The 22618-nt window shown below is 36.6% G+C and overlaps 1 protein-coding gene across 2 annotated transcripts in view; it reads left to right on the plus strand.

The window, feature by feature from the left end:
- DENND6A (DENN domain containing 6A) overlaps positions 1–22618 on the plus strand; it is a 53335-nt gene that overhangs the window by 18666 nt on the left and 12051 nt on the right. Inside the window, exons 4-12 of one of the 2 annotated variants that reach the window (XM_081247450.1) lie at positions 2253–2365; positions 4435–4515; positions 6236–6341; positions 6950–7029; positions 8122–8184; positions 8979–9034; positions 14700–14822; positions 15309–15404; positions 17459–17553. In XM_081247450.1, the coding sequence (XP_081103576.1) occupies positions 2253–2365; positions 4435–4515; positions 6236–6341; positions 6950–7029; positions 8122–8184; positions 8979–9034; positions 14700–14822; positions 15309–15404; positions 17459–17553 (813 nt within the window). The remainder of the gene's footprint in view (positions 1–2252; positions 2366–4434; positions 4516–6235; positions 6342–6949; positions 7030–8121; positions 8185–8978; positions 9035–14699; positions 14823–15308; positions 15405–17458; positions 17554–22618) is intronic. The other variant, XM_081247451.1, reaches the window with a different exon arrangement.

Below are 22618 nucleotides of genomic sequence, written 5' to 3' on the forward strand. Positions count from 1 at the left end.
CCTCTCACTGTTGCGGCCTCTCCCGTTGCGGAGCACAGGCTCCAGACGCGCAGGCTGAGCGGCCATGGCTCACGGGCCCAGCCGCTCCGCGGCATGTGGGATCTTCCCGGACCGGGGCACGAACCCGTGTGCCCTGCATCGGCAGGTGGACTCTCAACCACTGCGCCACCAGGGAAGCCCTCAAGTAATTTTTTTTTAAATAAATTTATTTGTTTTTATTTTTGGCTGTGTTGGGTCTTTGTTGCTGCGCGTGGGCTTTCTCTAGTTGTGGCGAGTGGGGGCTACTCTTCATTGCAGCGCGTGGGCTTCTCATTTTCCTGGCTTCTCTTGTTGCAGAGCACGGGCTCTAGGCGCGCGGGCTTCAGTAGTTGTGGCACACGGGCTCAGTAGTTGTGGCTCACGGGCTCTAGAGCGCAGGCTCAGTAGTTGTGGCGCATAGGCTTAGGTGCTCCGTGGCATGTGGGATCTTCCCAGACCAGGGCTCGAACCTGTGTCCCCTGCATTGGCAGGTGGATTCTTAACCACTGGGCCACCAGGGAAACCCCTCAAGTCATATTTTTGATACAGGAAATTCTCTTCCGTTTATCTATAGCTTTGCAGTCTTGGTTTGATCTGCTATGACAAGTAAAGAAACTGAACTGACTCACCCTCCAGTCCCCTTTGTTTCTTCCCTCCTCCACCAAAGAAATACTAGTTTCTATAAGTGCATTTAGGTATACGTACTGAGTTGCTTTTTTAAAATCTTAAACATAATATCAAGTTTCTGCTTCCTTTTTGAGAACTTGATGTGCTAAAGAAATATAAGTACTTCTGTGTGTAATAAAATCTTGAGCACATTTTGTATTTAATATAATCTCATTAGTTCTAAATACAGTAACTGGGAAGAATTTGAGTGACAGGCTACTTCTTGTGTCTTTCACTTTTTAAAGTATTTACAGTTTTTTGTAATTATTGCCTGACAGTTTAGGTAATATTTTAAGAGGTTTGCTAAAATGATTGACGTTTAAAAACTTTATAATTAAAATGATTAAAATAGTAAGTCTATTACTTGGGCTCTTCCTGAGTCTGCTATGTTTTTTTTTTTTTTAATTCTCATTGTGAAATATAAAACACATATAAGGTCAAGAAATAGAACTTTGCCAACACCTCAAAAGCCCCCTCATGTCTCTTCCCAAACAGTATTTCCCTCCCCCTCGCCTAAGGTAACCACTATCTTGATTCTTTTTTTTTCTTTTTATTAAAAATTTTTAAATATAATTTTTAAAGTTTGCCTTCCATTTACAGTTATTGCAAAATAATGGCTATATTCCCTGTGTTGTACAATAATCCTTGTAGCCTATCTCACACCCAGTAGTTTGTACCCCCCACTCCTCCACCCCTATATTCCCTGCCCCTCCACCACTGGTAACCAACCATTAGTTCTCTATATCTGTGAGTCTGCTTTTTTTCTGTTAGTTTGTTGTATTTTTTAGATTCCACATGTAAGTGATATCATACATATGTCTTTCTCTGTCTGACTTATTTCACTTAGCATAATGCTCTCCAGGTCCATCCATGTTGCTGCAAATGGCAAAATTTTGTTCTTTTTTATGTCTGAGTAGTATTCCATTTGTGCGTGCGTGTGTGTGTGTGTGTGTGTGTGTGTATCATATCATCTTTATCCATTCATCAGTTGATGGACATTTAGGTTGCTTCCATACCTTGGTAATTGTAAATAAGGCTGCTATGAACATTGGGGTGCATGTATCTTTTCAAATCACTCTACTCATTCTTATAGTAATAAGATTCTTGCTTTTCTTTATAAATTTATCACCCAACCATGTATTCCTAAACACTATTGTTTAGTTTGCCTGCTTTATTAAAAACAAAAAACAAAAAAAAACTATGTAAATGGATTTGAACAATTTGTATTCTTTTATATTTGGCTTCTTTTGCTCATAATTATGTTTGTGAATCAACATTACATGCACACAGTTTTCAAAAAGTTTTAATTACATAGAGAAAATGGAATAGGGAAAACAGTAGAGGGACATAGGAGTTAAGATGCATAGTTTACTAATGGCTTTGCCTTTAACTAGCAAAGATGGCTTAGAGCAAGTCGAACTGTCAGGATCTCTTTTTTCTTCTCTAAAGCATGATAGAATGTGTTTCAGTAATTGATAGGACCCCTTTAGCTCTAAGATGTGATGAAACTGGATAAATAAATGTTATACTGTGCTGCCCTTAATTTCTTTCATTTTTGTTTTCATTAGGTTGTCTTGGAGATACCCAGTTTTGTTTTAGATTTCGACAGTCTTCTGGGAGGAGGTTGTCACTGCATTGTCTCCTGGATCAATTTGAGAAAGATTTACCAGTTTACTTAAAGGTTGGAAAAGTAGTAATAGAATAATGTCTATGTGAGAGGAAACTTTAGAACTCAGTTACTCAGTTACCTCTTATAGCATTCAGAAATATTGTGCTTTTGTTTTGTTACTGTATTATACTGCTGAATTTCCTGAGTCTAATTCATAAAGATTTAGCATGTGAGTGAAAGAGACTTTATAAAGTTACGATTCTTAAAACATAATGCCATTGTGAATTATAGAAATTAGAATGTTGAATTAATTTTCTTTCACGTGTTAAAACTCTTTGTTTAGATGTGGAAGTGGGGTGGTAGTATACCAGTGAATATCACCCAGAGTTGAAGATTCCCTGTGGTCATCCCTACCTGCTTTATAGTAGAATTATTTTTGTCTCTTTTTGATTTTTGAATGAGCTTTGGTTTATAGTTGTTTATTAAAAACAATTTTAATAATTCAGATGATTTCTGAGTGTAGAATTTCTGTTTGGTACTTCATACTTTTATCTCTAACTGCATGAAGAACATTTCCATCTGGATGTCCTATTAGCACATCCAATAAGAACTTGACATCTTTTGCCTAAAATAAGTATTTACAGCTTACCTTCCTGGTTCCACTAATGACAGGAATCCTCTTCCAGTTAGCAAAGATGTTACCTTTTGAAATGTCTCTTATAGCCATCTTGTCCTTTTCATGACCATTTGCTATCACTAATAACATATTCTGTCAACTGCTGATAATAATAGCTACTACTTATTAGAGCTTTTTATGTTCTTGGCATTGTATCAATAAGCATATATTATCTTATTAATCCTCCCTATATTGTTCCAAGAGAGTTCCTTTTGCAAATGAAGGAATTGAGGGCTATTGAGGATAAAAATATTTGCCCAAAGACGTCCATCTTCTGTCTTTTTCAGTGCAATATATCTTACACAGTGTTCCCAGCTAAAGTGTACATATATATTACATAAAATAAATAAAATCTAAAATGATTACTTATTGCTTAATGAATAAAGATCTAATGATAGTAATATTTCCTGGTTCTCACTTTTTGGGCCTTCCAAAATAAAACCTTTGCCTTTCAGATTTCCAGCTTAATCTCCTTTCTATACATGTGCCATATATTAGCTAAACTGAACTGTATGCTTTTTCCTGAGGTAGCTTGTATTTTTCTATCTCTGCGTGGTTTTGCTCAAACTCTTGGCCGTCTAAACTTGAAATGTCTTTGTCTTTGTTTAAATCATATCCATCCTTCAATGCCCAACTCAAAAACAGCTGCCTTCACAAAATACTGATCGCCATAGACAGAAGTAACCTCTTCCCCCTTGGCCTCTTTGTAACACTTTGTGCTTTTTGCATGGTACCTGCCCTCCTATCACATACTAGTCATTTTTGTACTTTTCTTATCGCTCTTAGTTTGTGATCTCCTTAAGGAACTGTCTTACACATCTTTTTATCTTTTGTAACACAATGCCTTGTTCAAAGTAGGTAGTCAATAAATATTTGTTTAAAGAATAACAATCGAATAAGGAACTGGGCCAGAGTTTATTCCATTAGGATGTAAAAACTTTGTAAGTTTTTTGGACCTTTCAAATTGTATGTTGATAAATATTCCAGTGTTTCATTATTGTTGGGTAAAAATATAACTGTCTATGTAAGATTCAGATTGGCATTTAACTCCTTTTATTTTCTCTCTTGAAATTTTGCATTAGTATACCTCATAAGACTGATGTCTAACTCAGAATTGTAGGCAGAATTTTTTAAAAACTAAGTATAGCATCGGGGAAAACAGAATTTGATTGTTTTCCTAACTTCCATCAACTACTACAGATATGAATAAAGAACATAAACAGAGTAAGTTATAGAGGGTAAAATCTGACCTTAGTACTTTAATTATGATTATTTCATCTGTGGCAAGTTAGCAGGTTTTTATCTGCCAGTTATTGTCATGATTGTTGTTTGCATTGGTGGAAAAGCATAACTAGCTCTTTGTGTGTACCTCATATCTCAGTTCAAGTTTATAAAGGAACCTGCTTTTAATAAGAAAGGATGGCTATATATATATATTTTTTTTAATTTGTCACTTCATTTATAGAAGGATCCTGCCTATTTTTATGGATATGTGTATTTTCGACAAGTTCGAGACAAAACTCTAAAAAGAGGCTACTTTCAGAAGGTAATTTTCATATACATTAATAGAAAAATATTTTTACATTGTGGTTAGAAGAATAGAAATTATTAGAATGAACAGTCTTTAAAGTGTTTGATATTTTATCTTTAAACATACAGAATTTATATTTTATCTTTTTTTTTTAGACTGTAGACACCTGTCTTTAGTTTTTTTTGGCTGCATTGGGTCATTGTCCCTGCATGCGGGCTTTCTCTAGTTGGGACGAGTGGGGGCTACTCTTTGTTGCGGTGCGTGAGCTTCTCATTTTGGTGGCTTCTCTTGGAGCACGGTCTCTAGGCACGCGGGCTCAGTATTTGCAGCACTTGGACCCTAGAGCGCACGGCCTTCAGTAGTTGTGGCGTGTGGGCTCAGTAGTTGCGGCGTGCAGACTCAAGGGTGTGCGGGCTCAGTAGTTATGGCTCACAGGCTCTAGAGTGCAGGCTCAGTAGTTGTGGCACGTGGGCTTAGTTGCTCCGCGGCATGTGGGATCTTCCCGGACCAGGGATTGAATCCGTGTTCCCTGTGTTGGCAGGCGGATTCTTAACCACTGCGCCACAAGGGAAGTCCCTAGATTTTTAACTGCTATTGAATTTTGTCTTCCTGCTATCTCTGTACTAGATTCCTGACAGTAAGTTACAGTTATTGTATGAAACTGTCAAAACGCAGAAGAATCTGTTTAATTTTCACATTTTAGAATAAGGGAAAGAATAAACAGATTGTAACATATTTACAGCTAATAAAAGCCTACAATATCTTTTTTTTGAAGAACTAGTAAATATACTTTATCAACATCTTAGTCATTATTGTTCCCACTCTAAATGTACAATCTTTTTGTTTCTAAAGATATATATATATAAATATCAATTAATTCCAATTTAGTCCCAGCTAACAGGGACACACTTTTACCTTTTGTAACCAGAACATGCCCTGACCACTAATTGATGCTTAATGGAAAGATAAAAAGTAGTTTTCAAGAAAATAGATTTGGGGGCCTCCCTGGTGGCGCAGTGGTTGAGAGTCCGCCTGCCGATGCAGGGGATACGGGTTCATGCCCCGGTCTGGGAGGATCCCATATGCCGCGGAGCGGCTGGGCCCGTGAGCCATGGCCGCTGGGCCTGCGCGTCCGGAGCCTGTGCTCCGCAACGGGAGAGGCCACAACAGTGAGAGGCCCGCATACCGCAAAAAGAGGAAAAAAAAAAAAAAAAAAAAAAAAAAAAAGAAAATAGATTTTAAAAAATTCAGCATAATCTATATCTGAAGTGGTCACAAACTATAAAGTCAAAATTTCTAAGAATGTGCCTAAAACCATTGAACTCTAAAATATAACAGTCATAGGTCTTAGTTTGAAAAAGCATCACAATTTGCGCTTTCCTTTTAGGAAGAGTTTACCTGGATAATTCCTAATATTGCTTTGCTGACAACAGTAGTAGCTAGGCTTTGGAATTATCCATGACATTAGTTTGTTTATAGGAAATTCTTTTTCCTGCACAGCAGGAAAATCTGTGAATGTGTCTTTATGCTCTTAAAATGTAGGAATAAGGTTAAACTTTTGGTGTTCTGCCACTATAGTTTTATGTTTCTTTTAACCATCTACTGTAAAAGCCTTTTTATTTTAAAATCCACACTTTTTGCTGAATTTGGCTTGTTAGTAATTGATTATATAAGAAATGGCAAACTTAAATTATAATCATTAAGAAATTAAACATTGTTTCTTTTTTCCCTCCAGTCCTTGGTTTTGATCAGCAAGCTACCTTATATTCATTTTTTTCACACTGTGCTCAAACAGATAGCACCAGAGTATTTTGAAAAGAATGAACCTTATTTGGAAGCAGGTAAGTTAAACATTGTGTGAGTTAGGTACCTTTATGAAGGAGTTATAAATTTTTTACTGGAAATGAATGAAAAAAAATTAGTTAAGAATTTTAAGGACTATATGGTAGGAGAGAGAGGTAAAACAATTCTTCTGGCATATTTACCTACAAACACCAAAGATCCTATCTTTTATTTCTCCTTTTGCAACACGGATGATGCCTATTTTTTAGGATAATAATAAAACAAATATTGAGTTGCCAATTCTGATGCTCAGAGTACTGTTGAACAGAAATCCTTATGTCACTCAATACACAGAGAAGACATCTGCTAGGTGTTGTGCTTTGGTAGCTAATTTTAGTAGTAATAAATGAGTAGGAAAACTCCCTTTAAACCTGTTATTCTGTTGCTTTCAAAACATGTATTAACCAATTTATATCCTAGAACATAGGTGTATATCTGGTGAAATATAAGATAGTTTCAGTACTTTTGCCTTTTATCTTCCATCCTTCCCAGTGTATTTTTTCTTCTATATAGAAAGCAGAAAGTGGAGTTCTAACTTCTAATGTTCCATTCTTAATATTTTAGTATTTCCACTTATACTAAAGAAATATTTTACTATATTTTTCAGCTTGTAATGATGTTGATCGATGGCCTGCACCAATGCCAGGGAAAACATTACATCTGCCTATTATGGGGGTAGTAATGAAGGTAATAATAGCTTATATTTCATTTGTCTCCTTTTTTAGGAAGCTCACACATGAATTTTGCTTTTTAACTTCCTAATAACATTCAGTCCTGTTGTTGCTTTCACTTGTCATTGATGTGAGGAGTTACAAAGATTCCGCAATTTATCCTGCTGCACAGAACCATTAGTCACACAACCCCAGGGGTCACCAGTCCCATTTTCATCCTGTGGAGTTTACATGATGCCGTCATTCTTATACAATGCATGTGAATGTAAATGCCACCTCCTAGAATTGTGCAACTTCATGGCCCTCCAGAAATGGATGGTATTGCAGAACACTTGTGGAACTGAATATGAGTTAGTAAAATTTAAAAGAAATTAGGAAAGCCATTGGTTCTTAGTCTTTTTTTTTTTTTTTTTTAATACAGCAGGTCATTGTTTCTTAGTCTTAAGTGATCTTTTTAATGCGTAATTTCAGACCAACATGTCCATCCCAGGGTATTTTTCTCTACTAAGGTTTTTTTTTAATACAATGAATTAGCATTTTGCTCTCAGGCTTTGTATGAATGTGCTGTAAGTGCTTTTGCAATTCATTTTCAAGTTGAACTTATTTTTGGCAATGTTCTCTCTTTAGATGTGCTCATTTCTGTAGGACCTCTGTTCTGTTTTTTCCATGGGAAATCATCAAAAGTAGGTCTGGGTTGAGAGTTCTCATGGTTCCCTGTGAGATTTATCCCATAGTTTGGCAAGCTTGAGAGGGTGTGTTTGGGTGTGTGTATATTAATGAAGCAAGGATTGGAACAATAAACAGGAAGTGGTATGTAGTTGATGTCCTTTTCTGTTTTTCAGCACGTTTGCTTCTCAGTGGGTTAGTGATTTCTGTGTGTATGGGAATGTGGAGACCTTGGTTCACTTACCTTCTGTTGTGACTAAAAATAAATATGACTTTAGTTTTTAATCTGACATAAGTGTTTTGTTTTTATGGCTTTTTAGGCGTTGTTGAGTGAACCTTTTTAGCATCAGGATAGAGTGCTTCTGATCCCTCATTGTAGCAGGACTCGCAAGTTATAGAAAGGTCATTCTTTTGTAGCCAAAGTTAATTTCTTCTCTTTTAGGTACGGATTCCCACATGTCATGACAAGCCTGGGACAACTCAAATAGTGCAGTTAACTCAGCAGGTAGTGTGCTACTGTGGTAGAATAATCCAGCATATATAGTCTCTTTAACAGAAATTTTAAACGAGCAAATGTAGAGTTTCTTGGGTTTATGATACATTACTGAATATCACTGAAATATCCCATTAAATAATTTTTAATGAATTGATAATAAGCTTCCTATCAAAAAAAACTTCCTATTTTCCGATTTTTTTTTCTTGTTCTTTCTCTAGTAGACACTGGAGAACTCAGAATTTATATTGTAATTGTGAGGACAAGGAGAAAATTATCTTTTGAAAAAGATTAAACAAGGTTTAATTCTAACAAAACCTCTTATCTTAGAAGAGTGGTCAACAGACTGCTGTTTTTAGGAAACTTAATCAAAAGGATTCTATAGTTATAATTGCCCTTCATTTTTCCCAAAGTTACATTTGTTCGTGAGTGGGAATGAATTTTTCATTTGAAATGATTTAACTGGTATATTAGCACTCCCATTGTCCTTTGAATTAAATAAAAATGGAGAGCAATACGAAAATAAATTTTGCCTGTTATATATATCAACTGGTATTATGGTATTATCTAACATCTGACCACTGGATTAATGTTTTATCAGTGGAATCTATGTTGTCTTTGACCTGCTGTGTTAGGGGAGACTGTTAAGACCCATTCTCTTTGTAGCTGCTTCTGGAGGAAGAGACTCTTAGAAGACAGGGAAACATGGCTGATTGATTATGAGATGGATAGGCATATTATAAAAGTCAGTTTCTGGCAATTTTGGTGACATCTTGTCTATTTTTTTTTTCTTTTTTATCTCTTAGGGAGACACACATATATCTGTTATTTTACCTACTGTTCATGAGGTGGATCTTTTCAGGTAAAGACTAAAAAATTTTGTTAACTGCCTTGTCTCATTTGCTTTATGATATTGTTGTTAATTTCTTTAGAAAGTGAATATTCCTATATAAAATGTGGAAAAAACTGGAAGAAAATAGTCATGTTTCACATGTTGTACATCAGTGGTTCATCCCTGACTGCATGTCAGTTGCTTTGACTACTTGGGAAATTTGGATATGGATTGGGTATTACATGGTAGACACAAATTATTTTTGTTTGGTTGAGTGTGAGAATGGTAAATAAATAATTTTTTTTTTCTAGGGATGGCCTTTTTAGGGAAGTTGGGGGGAGTGGGTTGAGAGCATAAAGCATGATACTCCAGAATGGGAATATAAAAGTGGTGCTAAAAGAAGACTGTGATTTCCCTACAAACACCTCCTTTTAGTAATTCTACACTGCCGTTAATTTGATGCATACCACCAATATCTATTAAAGGTTTCCTTTCTTGAATATTTAATACTTACCTCCCCCTAGTAAAAACTACTTTGTGTAACAGATATTACTAGTGTAATACAGAGGTTTCAGAGAATGCTTCATCTTGTAATTGTACTTCCTATCTGTTTGTGCCCTTGCAGATAACATTACTATACTTAAGAGAAAAACTAATTTGCAACTTTGATGCCTTAAGGGCATCCCACTATTAAAGTCAGTTGGTCAGATGTTTCCATATAGGTCTTTTCCATTTTTCCTTTGCTTATTTTAAAATTATAAATATACATATATAATATATATAAATTATATATTAAAAAATTATACATATATACTGTACTGATCACTTTTCTGTAAATTTGTGATTATTTCAAAATTTTACATATATAATTATTTATATAAAATTTATGTATCTATATAAAATTTTGAAACAATCACAGATTTACAGAAAAGTGGTCAGTACAGTAAACTTTTTTTTCCTAGAACCATTTGATGGTAAGTTGGAGACCTGATGCCCCATCTTCCCTTAATACTTTGGTGTCTGTTTCCTACAAGTAAGGACTCAATGCAACCATAAAAATTGGGAAATTAACATTGATAAATTAATACCATCTAATACTAAGACCACATTCCAATGTGTCCAGTTGTCACAATAATATCTAGTTCAGAACCGTCTGTTGCATTTAGATGTCACGGTTGTTTAGTCTCAGTCTGGAATAGCTCCTCAGTCTTCCTTTCATGGCCCTGACATTCTTGTGGATTACAGGACAGTTATTTTACAGGAAATCCCTCAGCTTAGGTTTGTCTGGGATTTACTCATGATAAGATTCAGGCTCTGTATCTTTGGCCAGGACGTAGCACACAAGGTTGGCTTGCCTCATTGCTGATAATGTTCACTTTGGTCTCTTTATTAGTGTGGTGTTCTCCAAGCCTCTCCATTGATAATTATTCTTTTTCCTTTTGTAGTTAAATATTTTGTGAGGAGATATGTTGAAACTATGTATATTATTTATTTATTGTTGTGTAATAAGTTACCCCAATACTTACACGTTTGAAAGAACAAACATTATTTCACACAGTTTCTGAGAGTTAGGAATCTGGGGACTGCTCAGTTGGATGGTTCTAGTTCTAGATCTCTTGTGAGGTTTCAGTCAAGATGTCAGCTGAGGTTTTAGTCAGTTGGACAAGTGGGGCTGGAGGGTCTGCTTCCCTAGAAAGCTACTTTGGCTGTTGGCTGATGGTCACAGTTCCTTGTGACTGTTGGCAGGCGACCTTCATTTCCAGCCATGTGGACGTTTCCAAAGGGCTGCTTAAATGTTCTCACAGCATTCAGCAGGTAATCTGAGAGAAAGCTGAAGTCACAATGTCTTTTATGACTCAGGCTTCAAAGCTGTATATTATTGGGACTTACCTGGAAGTCGAGTGGTTAGGACTCTGCACTTCCACTGTATGGGGCGTGGGTTTGATCCTTGGTCGGGGAACTAAGATCCCACATGCCACACGGTTGGGGTGACCTCGGAGCACAAAAAAACCTCCGAGTGATTAAAGCTTAGGCCCACTAGCCAAAGCATAATATCACTTATTGATCCAAAAATTGATCAACGGAACAAGTTACCCTAGGGATAACAGCGCAATCCTATGCTAGAGTCCATATTGACAGTAGGGTTTATGACCTCGATGTTGGATCTGGACACCTCAATGGTGTAACTGCTATTAAAGGTTCATTTGTTCAACGATTATTGAAAAAAAAGTTGTATATTATTTCTTTAATTTACTCTTCATTAAGTGCAAGCCACTAACCCAGCCCACCTAAGAGGGCAAGAAATAGGCTCAGTGCTTTAAAAGGAGTGTCAAAGAATCTGTAGAAATATTTTAAAACATTGCACCATGTATGTATATCTGTATGGATTTTTGGTTTCTTGTTTTATTCAACAGGTTATTAAAATCCATTATTTTCATTGGTTTTGATGTTCAAATTGTCCCCAGTTTGGCCAGTGAGAATCCATTTCAAGCTGGCCTCTGTTTTTCTTTTTTTGTCATATCCTTTTCATTCTTGAAACACTAACTTGTTTGTTCCAGGCTTATCTTTTTTTTCCTAACTAAAAAAATTGGTATATAATTCATATATACATAATATTCACTCTTTCAAAGTATACAATTCATTTGTTTTTAATATATTCACAGAGTTGTGCAACCATTACTACTGTCTAGTTCCATAGCATTTTCATCACTCAAAAAGTAACCCTGTACCCCATTAGCAGTTAGTCCCCGTGGCCTCTTCCCTGCAGCCCCTAGTAACCACTAATCCACTTTGTCTCTTTTGATTTGTCTATTCTGGACATATCATATGGATAGAGTCATATAATATGTGACCTTTTGTGTCTACCTTCTTTCACTGAGCATATTATTTTCATGGTTTATCCATGCAGTAACATGAATCATTACTTCATTCTTTTTATGGCTGAATAGTATTCCATTGTATGGATATACCACATACATTAATCCATTGAAGGACATTTGGATGGTTTCCACTTTTTGGCTGTTATGTATAATGCTGTTGTGAACATTTGTATATAAGCCTTTGTGTGGACATATGTTTTCAGTTCTGTTGGGTTCCAAGATCATCTTGTATTTTCTCTTCCCCAGCCCTGGAATCAGCTACTTAGTAGAGAATAGGATTTAGAAGTCAAGATCTGGGCACTAGTTGTGCTCCTTGCTAAGGGAATATCCCTCTCAGTGGACAGAGCTAAGGAAAATATGTATCTGTAAATGCATGTATACATACACACTCATATATAATATTTAAACACTTTTACATACATATTTATTTCTATATCCATATATATTGAAAACTATAAAGTCACACCAATACCCCTAATTCTGGTGCAACATGACAGCGTTCACTCTACTTTTTTCCCTTTTCATATTTGTATTTCTTTTCTCTGACAGAGGAGCTACATCCTATTATCCTTGATTCATTTACTTATTTGATCGGTCCCATGTTAGTAACCAATCTCGCGTCTCTGGTGCAACCTTCTCCTCTGAGGAAATGCCTTTCTTATCCTTCTTGGGCTCTGAAACTGCCCACATGGCTGCTCTTCTTCATGGACACCCTCCTTACCCTGCTTAGGCCCTGTTCCATGCCTGATTGACCCCCCACGTGGTTTCCCTCTTGCCCCAGTCAGGCTTCTATACCCCACGTTAGGCCACCTCTCTATGTGGATGCCATCCTCACCCTGTTGTGCTCTGACTCCCAATGCCAAGCCAGCCCCCACATGGATCCCTCCTTTCCCTACTTGTGCTTCTACACCTTACTGCAGGCCACCCCTCCATACGTTCACCCTCATTCCTCTGCTCCGACACCCCACCATGGACAGCCTCCTCAGCCCACTCTGGCTCTGACCCTCTGCACCTGCTGCCCCTCCATGCCCCTCACAATTCCTGGGCTGTGTCACTCCAAATCAGATCACCTCCACACATGCACACCTTTCTCACTACATTAGGGTTCCAACACCCCCACGACAAGCCACCCCCTCCACATGGATGTCTGCCTTATCTCACACAAGCCCTGATACGCTCTTCAGGCCAAAGGGCTTTCTTTCCCTCCTGGCAGAGATGCCTACCATGCACTGTGTTTTGCTGCAGGATTGAATTGTTTAGGAAGGAAGGAGGAAGAGTTCCTTTGCCTTATCCTTGAACTGTTTATTGTTTTTATTTTTGTTTTTTTGCCCTTCCTTCACATTTCTCTTCTTGCCTTTGAATAGTTAAAATGAACTTTCCTTGATTTCCATCTCACAGATTTGTTTCATATTTTTACACTTAAAAGTTACTTGTATTTTTTCTTTTCTTTCTTGTGTGTGTATGTTTTCAGGTAGGTAGATTGATTACTTTTTTTTTTTAACATTTACTTTATTTATTTGGTTGCACCAGATCTTAGTTGCAGCAGGCAGCCTCCTTAGCTGCAGCACGTGTGCTCCTTAGTTGCGGCCAGCGGGCTCCTTCGTTGCGGCTTGCCAGTTCCTTAGTTGTGGCATGTGAACTCTTAGTTGCAGCACGCATGTGGGATCTAGTTCCCTGACCAGGGGTTGAACCCGGGCCCCCTGCATTGGGAGCATGGAGTCTTAACCACTGTGCCATCAGGAAAGTCCTTTGGTTATGATTTTTTTTTTGGTTATGATTTTTATAAATAGATAACGTAGTTTTTTCCCCCTCTAATCTACTAGGAAAAATTTTGACCCTACTAGGAGGAAATTACTAAATAAGTAAAAGTTATCAAATTAACTTAGGCTAGGTAATGTACCAGAGTTTTGTCCTATAGGCTTCTGCTTAATTCCACGGCTACTGTAAAAATATGCAACATTTCTGTAGGGGGAGGATCTGCTTAGGAAAGCATTCTGTTGTTTGGCGTTAGAACACCTCCTTGTGATTTGTTTTCCTCATTCTTTAATATTGAAAGCATTGGCTTTGAAATTAAGTACATCCAGTAAACATCCTTTGGAAAATTAATTTTTCTTTTTTCCTTCAAAATAGAATAGAAATTCAAATGTGACAGCAATATTGATAAACTAGATGTACTATATGGTACAATAATTTAATAATTATTTTATATGCTTTTATCGTTTGTTAGCCATTCTGTGTGTTAATATATTATATTTAATTTTGTAAAATTGGAACAAGTAAAATTGCTATATATTTTTGTGTGGATAAAAGGAACTTATATCTATGTGCATCACCATATTCTTTTTTTTTTTTTTTTTTTTGCCCGCGTTGGTTCTTCGTTGCTGTACGTGGGCTTTGTCTAGTTGCAGTGAGCGGGGGCTACTCTTTGTTGCAATGCGCGGGCTTCTCATTGTGGTGGCTTCTCTTGTTGCGGAGCTCGGGCTGTAGGCGCATGGGCTTACAGTAGTTGTGGCTCACGGGCTCTATAACGCAGGCTCAGTAGTTGTGGAGCACGGACTTAGTTGCTCCGCGGCATGTGGGATCTTCCCGGACCAGGGCTCGAACCTGTGTCCCCTGCATTGGGAGGCGGATTCTTAACTGCTGCGCCACCAGGGAAGTCTGCATCACCATATTCTAAATGAATTTGTATGTCAGGTCAAGGTACACATAGCTGGAAGAATTGTATCAATGTGAAGTTTTTAGAATGATTATATGGGAACTTAAAAAAAACAGGGATGGATAAATAACAGTGTCTCTGCTGCGTAAACACCTTTCAGGTGTTTCTGCCCAGTTTTCCTTCATAGTCAGATGCTTTGGGAGCTGGTGCTGTTGGGTGAGCCCCTCGTGGTCATGGCACCGTCACCATCAGAGTCGTCAGAGACTGTATTGGCACTTGTTAAGTGAGTATATTTGGTTCCTCATGGTGATAGTTGCAACAGTTTACCACCTGTGATATGTTTGCACACTCATTGCATTGATCTACACAATAATCCTGTAAGAAGGTAGTGCTCATTATAGCACCATTTATTGATGAGAAAATTAATTCAGATTCCATGTTTTTGATTTTCTGGGTAATAAGCACATTCATTCACTTACATAAAGTTAGCACCTGATAAAAATCAGTTGCATGAATGGTCAGTGTCTAGTAAAAGACATGTAGCTAATGAATGATAGAGCCAGAATTTCACCCCATCTTCTGCCCCAAATCCAGTGTGTTTTTGGTATGCCATCTACATTACATTTTTCCATTGGTCTTTCTAGTTTCCTGAAATGAGTTATAGATAGATGATCCCACTGGGGTAAACTCTGTGTATAGATGTTTTATAGTTATTGAGTAGGGCCTTTAATTTCTGTCCTTTGTTTTACATGTTATTCTTGCTCTACAGCTGTATTTCTCCATTAAAGTACTTCAGTGATTTCCGACCTTATTTCACTATTCATGATAGTGAATTCAAAGAATATACCACCCGTACTCAAGCCCCGTGAGTAAACAAAATAACTTGTATTAGCAAGTATAACCTTTATAACCAAATTATGTCGAATTATTTTTGGTAATAATTGAAAAGTTTAAATTTTGAACTTATTGGCAGATTGATTTTATAAAGGAAGTTTTGAGGAGCTGCTGGTAATAATTTCACATTTCAAGAGTCATTATCCTATTTTCTTTGATCTTATTTGTTAGTGGAAGCTATATTGTCTTCCACTAATTAATAGCTAATCCCTCTAATTTAATAGCTATCTGACTACTTTTACTTCTATCTTCGTTCTCTACTTCAGGACCCCTTATAGCATCAGTTGTCTCTTCTTGCTCTATAACTTCCTTTTCCTTCTCCCTCTTCATTGAATCAGCATATAAACATATAAAATTTCTTCCCAATCTGTAAAAGGGGAAAAAATATCTTACCTTTCCCCTTTAGTTCCTGCTCTGTTGTTCACCTTCTTTTCATAGCTAAGTTTCTAGAATAACAACAAAAATTTCCATTTACCCTCTCCACTTCTTGGTTTCCTGGTTGCTTCTCCGTTCATTGCAGGTTGATTTCTTTATCTCCGCTGAAGTTCTTGCCAAAGTCATCAAGACCTTTCTCACTGCCTTGAACCTGTGGGCATGTTATTCCCCTGTTTTTCCTGCCTTCCCTTTCTTGTAACACTTACTGTATTGACGTTGAAAACATTTTAATCTTTGGTACCGTCTCACCTGGCTGTCTGGTGGTGCATCTCAGTCTCCTGTGCAGACTTCTTTTTCTCTGCCAACCCCTTAAATGTTGGTGTTCTCCAGTATTGTGTTCTGGGTTCTGATTTCAGACTGATATTTCTTTCTGTACAGTCTTATCTGTACCCACGGTCTCTGTTAACACCTATATACTGCTGACTGAAATTTATCTTCCTAGTTGAAATCTTTGCAAGGTCTCAACCTCTGTCCAGGTTTTTGTTGTTGTTTTTTTATCGTATTGCCACCTGGACATTTTAATGGCACCCAAAACTAAACATGTTCAAACTGAATTCTTTTTGTCTCCTTCTTTTCTTCCCTAGTTCCATGCCTCTTCCTACATCATGAATGGTGCTTCTTTTCACTTAGTTATCAAAAACCTAAATTGTCATAAATTTCTCATTCTTAATGTGCTCCACCTGAAGTTTCACCAAATTCTGTCAATTCAACATCCTAAAATATCTCTCATAACATTTGTTATCTTCTTTCCAGAGCTCTCTTCCTAGTCTTACTACCTCCAGTCTTTCTTGTATTTGCTGTTGCTTTTCCCAAACCTCTTCCCCTTTTTGCAGAGCATCTTTCAAATTTCCCCCAGAGTGATCTTTCTAATAAGTACATTTTTGTTCATGTAACATTCCTCCACTCAGTTCTCTAGTAGCTTCTGTTTGCCTACAAGATAACATCTGAATTTCTTAGCATATTAAGTTGGTACTGAATGATCTGGCCAGCATCTGCCCATCTGCTTTCATTTCTGAGTATTCATTCTTCCTGCTTTGTGCTCTAGGAATGCTGAACTATATGTAGTTTTACAAACAGACTTTGATCTCACTTCATTGCTTTGCACATACTATTCATTCTCCTGCATCACATTTTCTTCGGTTATCCACCTGGCAAAAGACTCCTGTTCATAACTTATATCATGTTATATATCAACTATCCTTCAAAAAAAACCTCCTATTCATCTTTCATATCTTTGTGCAAATGTCATCTCTTTGGTGAGTCTGTCCTTTAATCCCCTGGTAGACATAGTTTCTCCTTTGTAATAATTGTACATTTTATACCACCTTTACTGTATTCTAATTTCTGGTATCATAATTGGTTATGTATACCGCTTTTCCTGTGTACTTTTAGAAAGACCATGTCTTTTCATCTTTATATACCTAGTGCTAAAAATGGTGCCTGGAATGTAGTTGATATGTGGTACCAATGAAGGAAAAGATTATTTTAGTAATCTTTGAGTAAACAGTAGTTCACTCAAAATAAATTGTAAACTGATGGAACATTCATTTTTTCCTCACTTTGGTTTTGTTTTGTTTTGTTTTAATGTAGGCCCTCAGTCATATTAGGAGTAACCAACCCTTTTTTTGCAAAAACACTCCAGCACTGGCCACACATTATTCGGATAGGAGACCTTAAACCTGCAGGTAAAGTATAAACTTGGTGTTCTCGTTTTAGTATGTAAGGTGGATGAGCAGGTTTATTTCTTCCTTTGTTTTCACTGCTTCATTACTTTTTAATTATGTTGATGGCAACCTTCTTTCAGGCAACTTGAATAAAAGCCTTTGGAGAACAGCATAACTTCCAGCTAAAATATACAGATTCTTATATGTATAACCCATCGTGTCCACCTACCAAAAAAATGCACCTACAATGTTTTAAACATTGAATTATTTTGAGGTTTCATGAAACCTCAAAAATTTGAGCTACTTTTTGTATATGTATAAGCCCAATTAAACAGGATTTTCCAACACTGCTTGAATAAAACCTTATAGAAAGTTCGAATTAATCAATTTGACACAAAATTCTCAACTAGAACTCCAAACAAGAATTATACATTTCTGTGGCACTGGTATTGATTAAGGAAGTGGTCAAAAGGCCGTGCTTTCCTTGAAAAAAGACATGTAGTACCTTGTTCATGGTAGCTGTTTAATGAATGTTTACTAAATGAGTAAATGAATTCTGAAGTTGGCAATTTTGTTAACCTGGATGACAATTTAATGGTACCTCTGACATTTTCTCACTGGGCATTCCTGAATTTTCCATGGAAATAGTTGAGACGTGAGCTATCTAAAATATTTCTAATAACTTTATGATATGTTACTTTTAAAGACTTTTCCTTTGGTGTACATGGGTGTTATATTTAAGACATTATTTAATATGATTATTTTATAAAATATCCCTTCTGGAATATAAATAAATCTAGATGACATATTAGGGAATAACATTTTAAATCATATTATTTACAAATATTAGACTCAATCTTAGACTGGAATCCTTAGAAACCTTATGAAATAGAGGAAAGGGCAAAGGGCTTTACCTTGGCCGTCAGATCTGTGTGACCTTAGGCAGAACAGCCTCTTTAAGCCTGCAATTCTTTGTCTGCTGGGAGGATTGAACACAGTGTCTGACTTATGGCACTCTGTAAATATCATGATCCCTTGCCTTTCGTTAGTGTTCTGTCTGATAATTCAGAGCACAGCAGTCACTAGAGTCTCATCTATGAGAAGATATGGAAAGGTTTTTTTTTTACTCTTAATTTAATCTTGACATTTACTTTCTTGGTTTTTTCCTATTAATCTAAACTATTTGATTAATCGTAATATAGTAGACTACTGTTTATTGTCTTTTTCCAATAAGAAAAGGCTTTCTGTTGGGGATGTAAGTAGAGGAACTTTTGCAAAGATCACTGGTAAAGTAGCATGGGTTGATAAGTCTGTTTAACTTTTTAAGAAACTGCCAAACTGTTTTCCGAAGTGACCCACTATTTTACATTCTTACCAGCAGTGTATGAGGGTTCCTGTTTCCTCACATCCCTGCCAACATTTGATATGGTCTCTTTTTTTCATTATAACCATTCTACTGGGTTTAAAATGCAGGTTTTAATTTGCTTTTTCTTATTGACTAATGATGTTGAGCATCTTTTCATCTACTTATTAGTCATTTGTGTATCTTCTTTTATGAAATGTTGATTTAAATCTTTTGTCCATTTTAAAATTAGGTTATTTGTCTTATTATTTTGTTGTACGAGGTCTTTATTTTGGACACAAGTTTGTTTTCAGATATATGATTTGCAGATATTTTCTCACAGTATTTGACTTCTCTTTTTGTTTCTTTAAAATTAACTCATTCATTCATTTTTGGCTGCATTGGGTCTTTGTTGCTGCATGCGGGCTTTCTTTAGTTACAGCGAGCGGGGACTACTCTTTGTTGCGGTGTGCGGGCTTCTCATTGTGGTGGCTTCTCTTGTTGCTGAGCACGGGCTCTAGGTGTGCGGGCTTCGGTAGTTGTGGTGCACGGGCTTAGCTGCTCTGCAGCATGTGGGACCCTCCCAGACCAGGGCTCAAACCCGTGTCCACTGCATTGGCAGGCGGACTCTTAACCACTGCGCCACCATGGAAGCCCTCTTTTGTGTTTTCTTAAGGACATCTTTTGAAGTGCAAAAGTACTTAATTTTGATGAAGTCTAGGTTATCAATTTTTTTATTTTATGAAATAGGCTTTTGATGTTTATCTAAGAACTTGTTGCCTAATCCAAGGTCACAAAGATTTTCTTCTATGTTTTCTTCTAAAAATTTTATTGTGTTAGCACTTACATTTAGGAACTACTTGGAGTTAATTTTTGTTTATGATGTGAGGTAAGGTTATAAAATCATCTTTTTTTGCATGTTGATATTCAGTTGTCTTAGCATCATTTTTTGAAAAGACTATCCTTTTGCCATTGAATTGCATTGATACCTTTTTGGAAAATCAGTTGGCCATAAATCTAAGGGTTTATTTCTGGACTCTTGTTTCTGTTGCATTGATCTATAGATCAGTGTCTTATCTTTATACCAGTACAACCTCTTGATTACTGTAATTTTATAGTAAGTTTTGAAATCAGGAAATATGTCTTCCAGCTTTATTGTTCTTTTCCAAAATAGTTTTGGCTATTCTGGGTGTTTTGCATTTCCATATAAATTTTAGGATTACTTTGCCAATTTTTGTCAAATGGGCAGAAAACAAAAAAGCTAACTGGGATTTTGTTAGGGATTGTGTTGATTACATAGGGAATATGTAATCAGTTTGGAGGAGAATTGCCATCTCAAAAATACTGAGTCTTCCATTCCAGGAACTTGGAATGTCTCTCCATTGTTTATATCTTCTCTAATTTTTCTCAGCAATGTTTTGTAGTTTTCAATATACAGGACTAATTATGATGTTAGATGTAGTTTTCCATAGATGTCCTTTATCAAGTTGAGGAAGTAGCCCTCTGTTCCTAGTTTGTTGAAAAAGATTATAATGAATTGGTGTTGAATTTTGTTAAATGCTTTTTCTGTATCTGTGGAGATCATCATGTACTTTTTGTCCTTTATTAATACAGTATACTAAATTAATTGATTTTTTATGTTAAACCGACCTCACATTCCTTAAATAAATCCCTTTTGGTTATGGTGTATAGTCCTTTATTATTATTCTTATTATTAGTTTGCTAATTTTTTTTGAGGATTTTTACATCTTCATCCATGAGGGATTTTCTTTTCTTGTGATGTCTTGACAGCTAATATTTTTGCTGCTCTGAGAATCCTCTTCAGACAGGTGAAGTTACCATTTAAAAGTAGGACCTAGGACTAAGGGAGGGGAGGGGACACTTCTTGAGTTTATTTTTCAAAATGGGCATAAGGGCATATATGGAATATTAATTACACTTTATTTTAAGCAGCCTATTTTAGGGATGAGATGCTGTGTTCCCTTGGATTATTTCTGTCACCAGAGTATTTGGACCATATCATATAGAAAAAGGTATCACTTTTTCTATAGGAGAGTGATGATGTTGTATGGAAACATTATGTTTTATAGATCCTTAGTGGTCATTGAGGAGTGGATGGTAGAGAGTGTCAGTGTCCTCAGTTTGGTCCTTGTTCAATTAGTAGAGGTGATACGTTGTGAACAATGACACCAGGGGTGTTTAAATAATTTTGAGCAAGATTATAGTACCTATTTCTGGGACTGGATGGTGGTGTTTGAGCACAGGTCTTAACAGACATGCAAAATTTCATTAAGTTTAGTATGTTTATGATACTTTTTCCCACTTATCTTAAAATTTTTTCTATTATAGCAAAATATATATAACATAAAAATTACCATTCCAACAATTTTGAAGTGTACAATTCGGTGGCATTAAGTACATTAACAGTGTTGTGCAACCGTCACCCCTATCCATTTCCAGAACTTTGCATCATCTCAAACAGAAGATCTGTAGCCATGAAACAATAACTCTTCATTCCTCTCATCTCCCAGCCCCTAGTAAACTCTATTCTAATTTCTGTTTCTATGACTCATACAGTATTTCTCCTCTAGTGTCTGGCTTATTTCACTTAGCATAACATTTTCAAGATTCATCCATGCTGTAGCATGTATTAGAATTTTATTCCTTTTTAAAAAAAGCTGTGGTAAAATATACATAACATAAAATGTACCATCTTAATCATTTTTTAAGTGTACAGTTCAGTGGCAGTAAGTACATTGACATGGTTGTGCTGCCATCACCACCATCTACCCACAGAACTCTTTTCATTTTGCAGAACTGAAACTATTGCACAGTAGCTCCCTATTCACTCCACATCGCCCCCGCCCCACCCCTTGGCAACTACTATTCCACTTTCTGTCTCTGTGAATCTGACTATTCTGGATATCTCATGTAAGTGGAATCCTACCTACTTGTCCTTTTGTGGCTGGCTTATTTCACTGAGCATAATGTCCTCAAGGTTCATCCATGTTGTAGTATGTGTCAAAATTTCCTTCCTTTTTAAGGCTGAAAAATATTCCATCATATGTATATACCACATTTTGCTTATCCATTCATCTGTTGATGGATACTTGGCTTGTTTCCATCTTTTAGCTATGTGAATAATACTGTGAACATGGGTGTACAAATATCTCCAGTCCCTGCTTTCACTTCTTTTGGGTATATAGTCATCCCTTGGTATCAACAGAGGATTGGGTCCAAGACCTGCCACAGATACCAAAATCCAAGGATGTTCAACTCCCATAGTTGGCCCTTTGTATCCACAGTCCTACATCTGTGGATTCAGCCAACTGCAAATCTTGTAGTACTATATATATTCATCAGAAAAAGAAAAAAATCTGTGTATAAGTGGACCCAGGCAGTTCAAACCCATGTTGTTCAAGGGTCAACTGTATACCTAAAAGTGGAATTGCTGGACCATATAGTCATCATGTTTAATTTTTTGAGGAACTGCCATACTGTTTTCATTTTACATTCTCACCAGTGGTGCACAGGGTATCAATTTCTCCACATCCTCACCAACACTTGTTATTTTCTGTTTTCTTGATAGTAGCCTAATGGGTGTAAGGTGATATCTTATTGTAGTTTTGATTTACATTTCCCTAATGATTAGTAATGTTGAACATCTTTTCATGTGCTCATTGGCCATTTCTATGTCTCCTTTGGGGAAATGTCTTTCCAAGTCCTTTTCCCATTTAAAAAAAA

Source organism: Mesoplodon bidens, assembly GCF_964165515.1.
Source record: "Mesoplodon bidens genome assembly, chromosome: 10".
NCBI lineage: Eukaryota > Metazoa > Chordata > Mammalia > Artiodactyla > Ziphiidae > Mesoplodon > Mesoplodon bidens.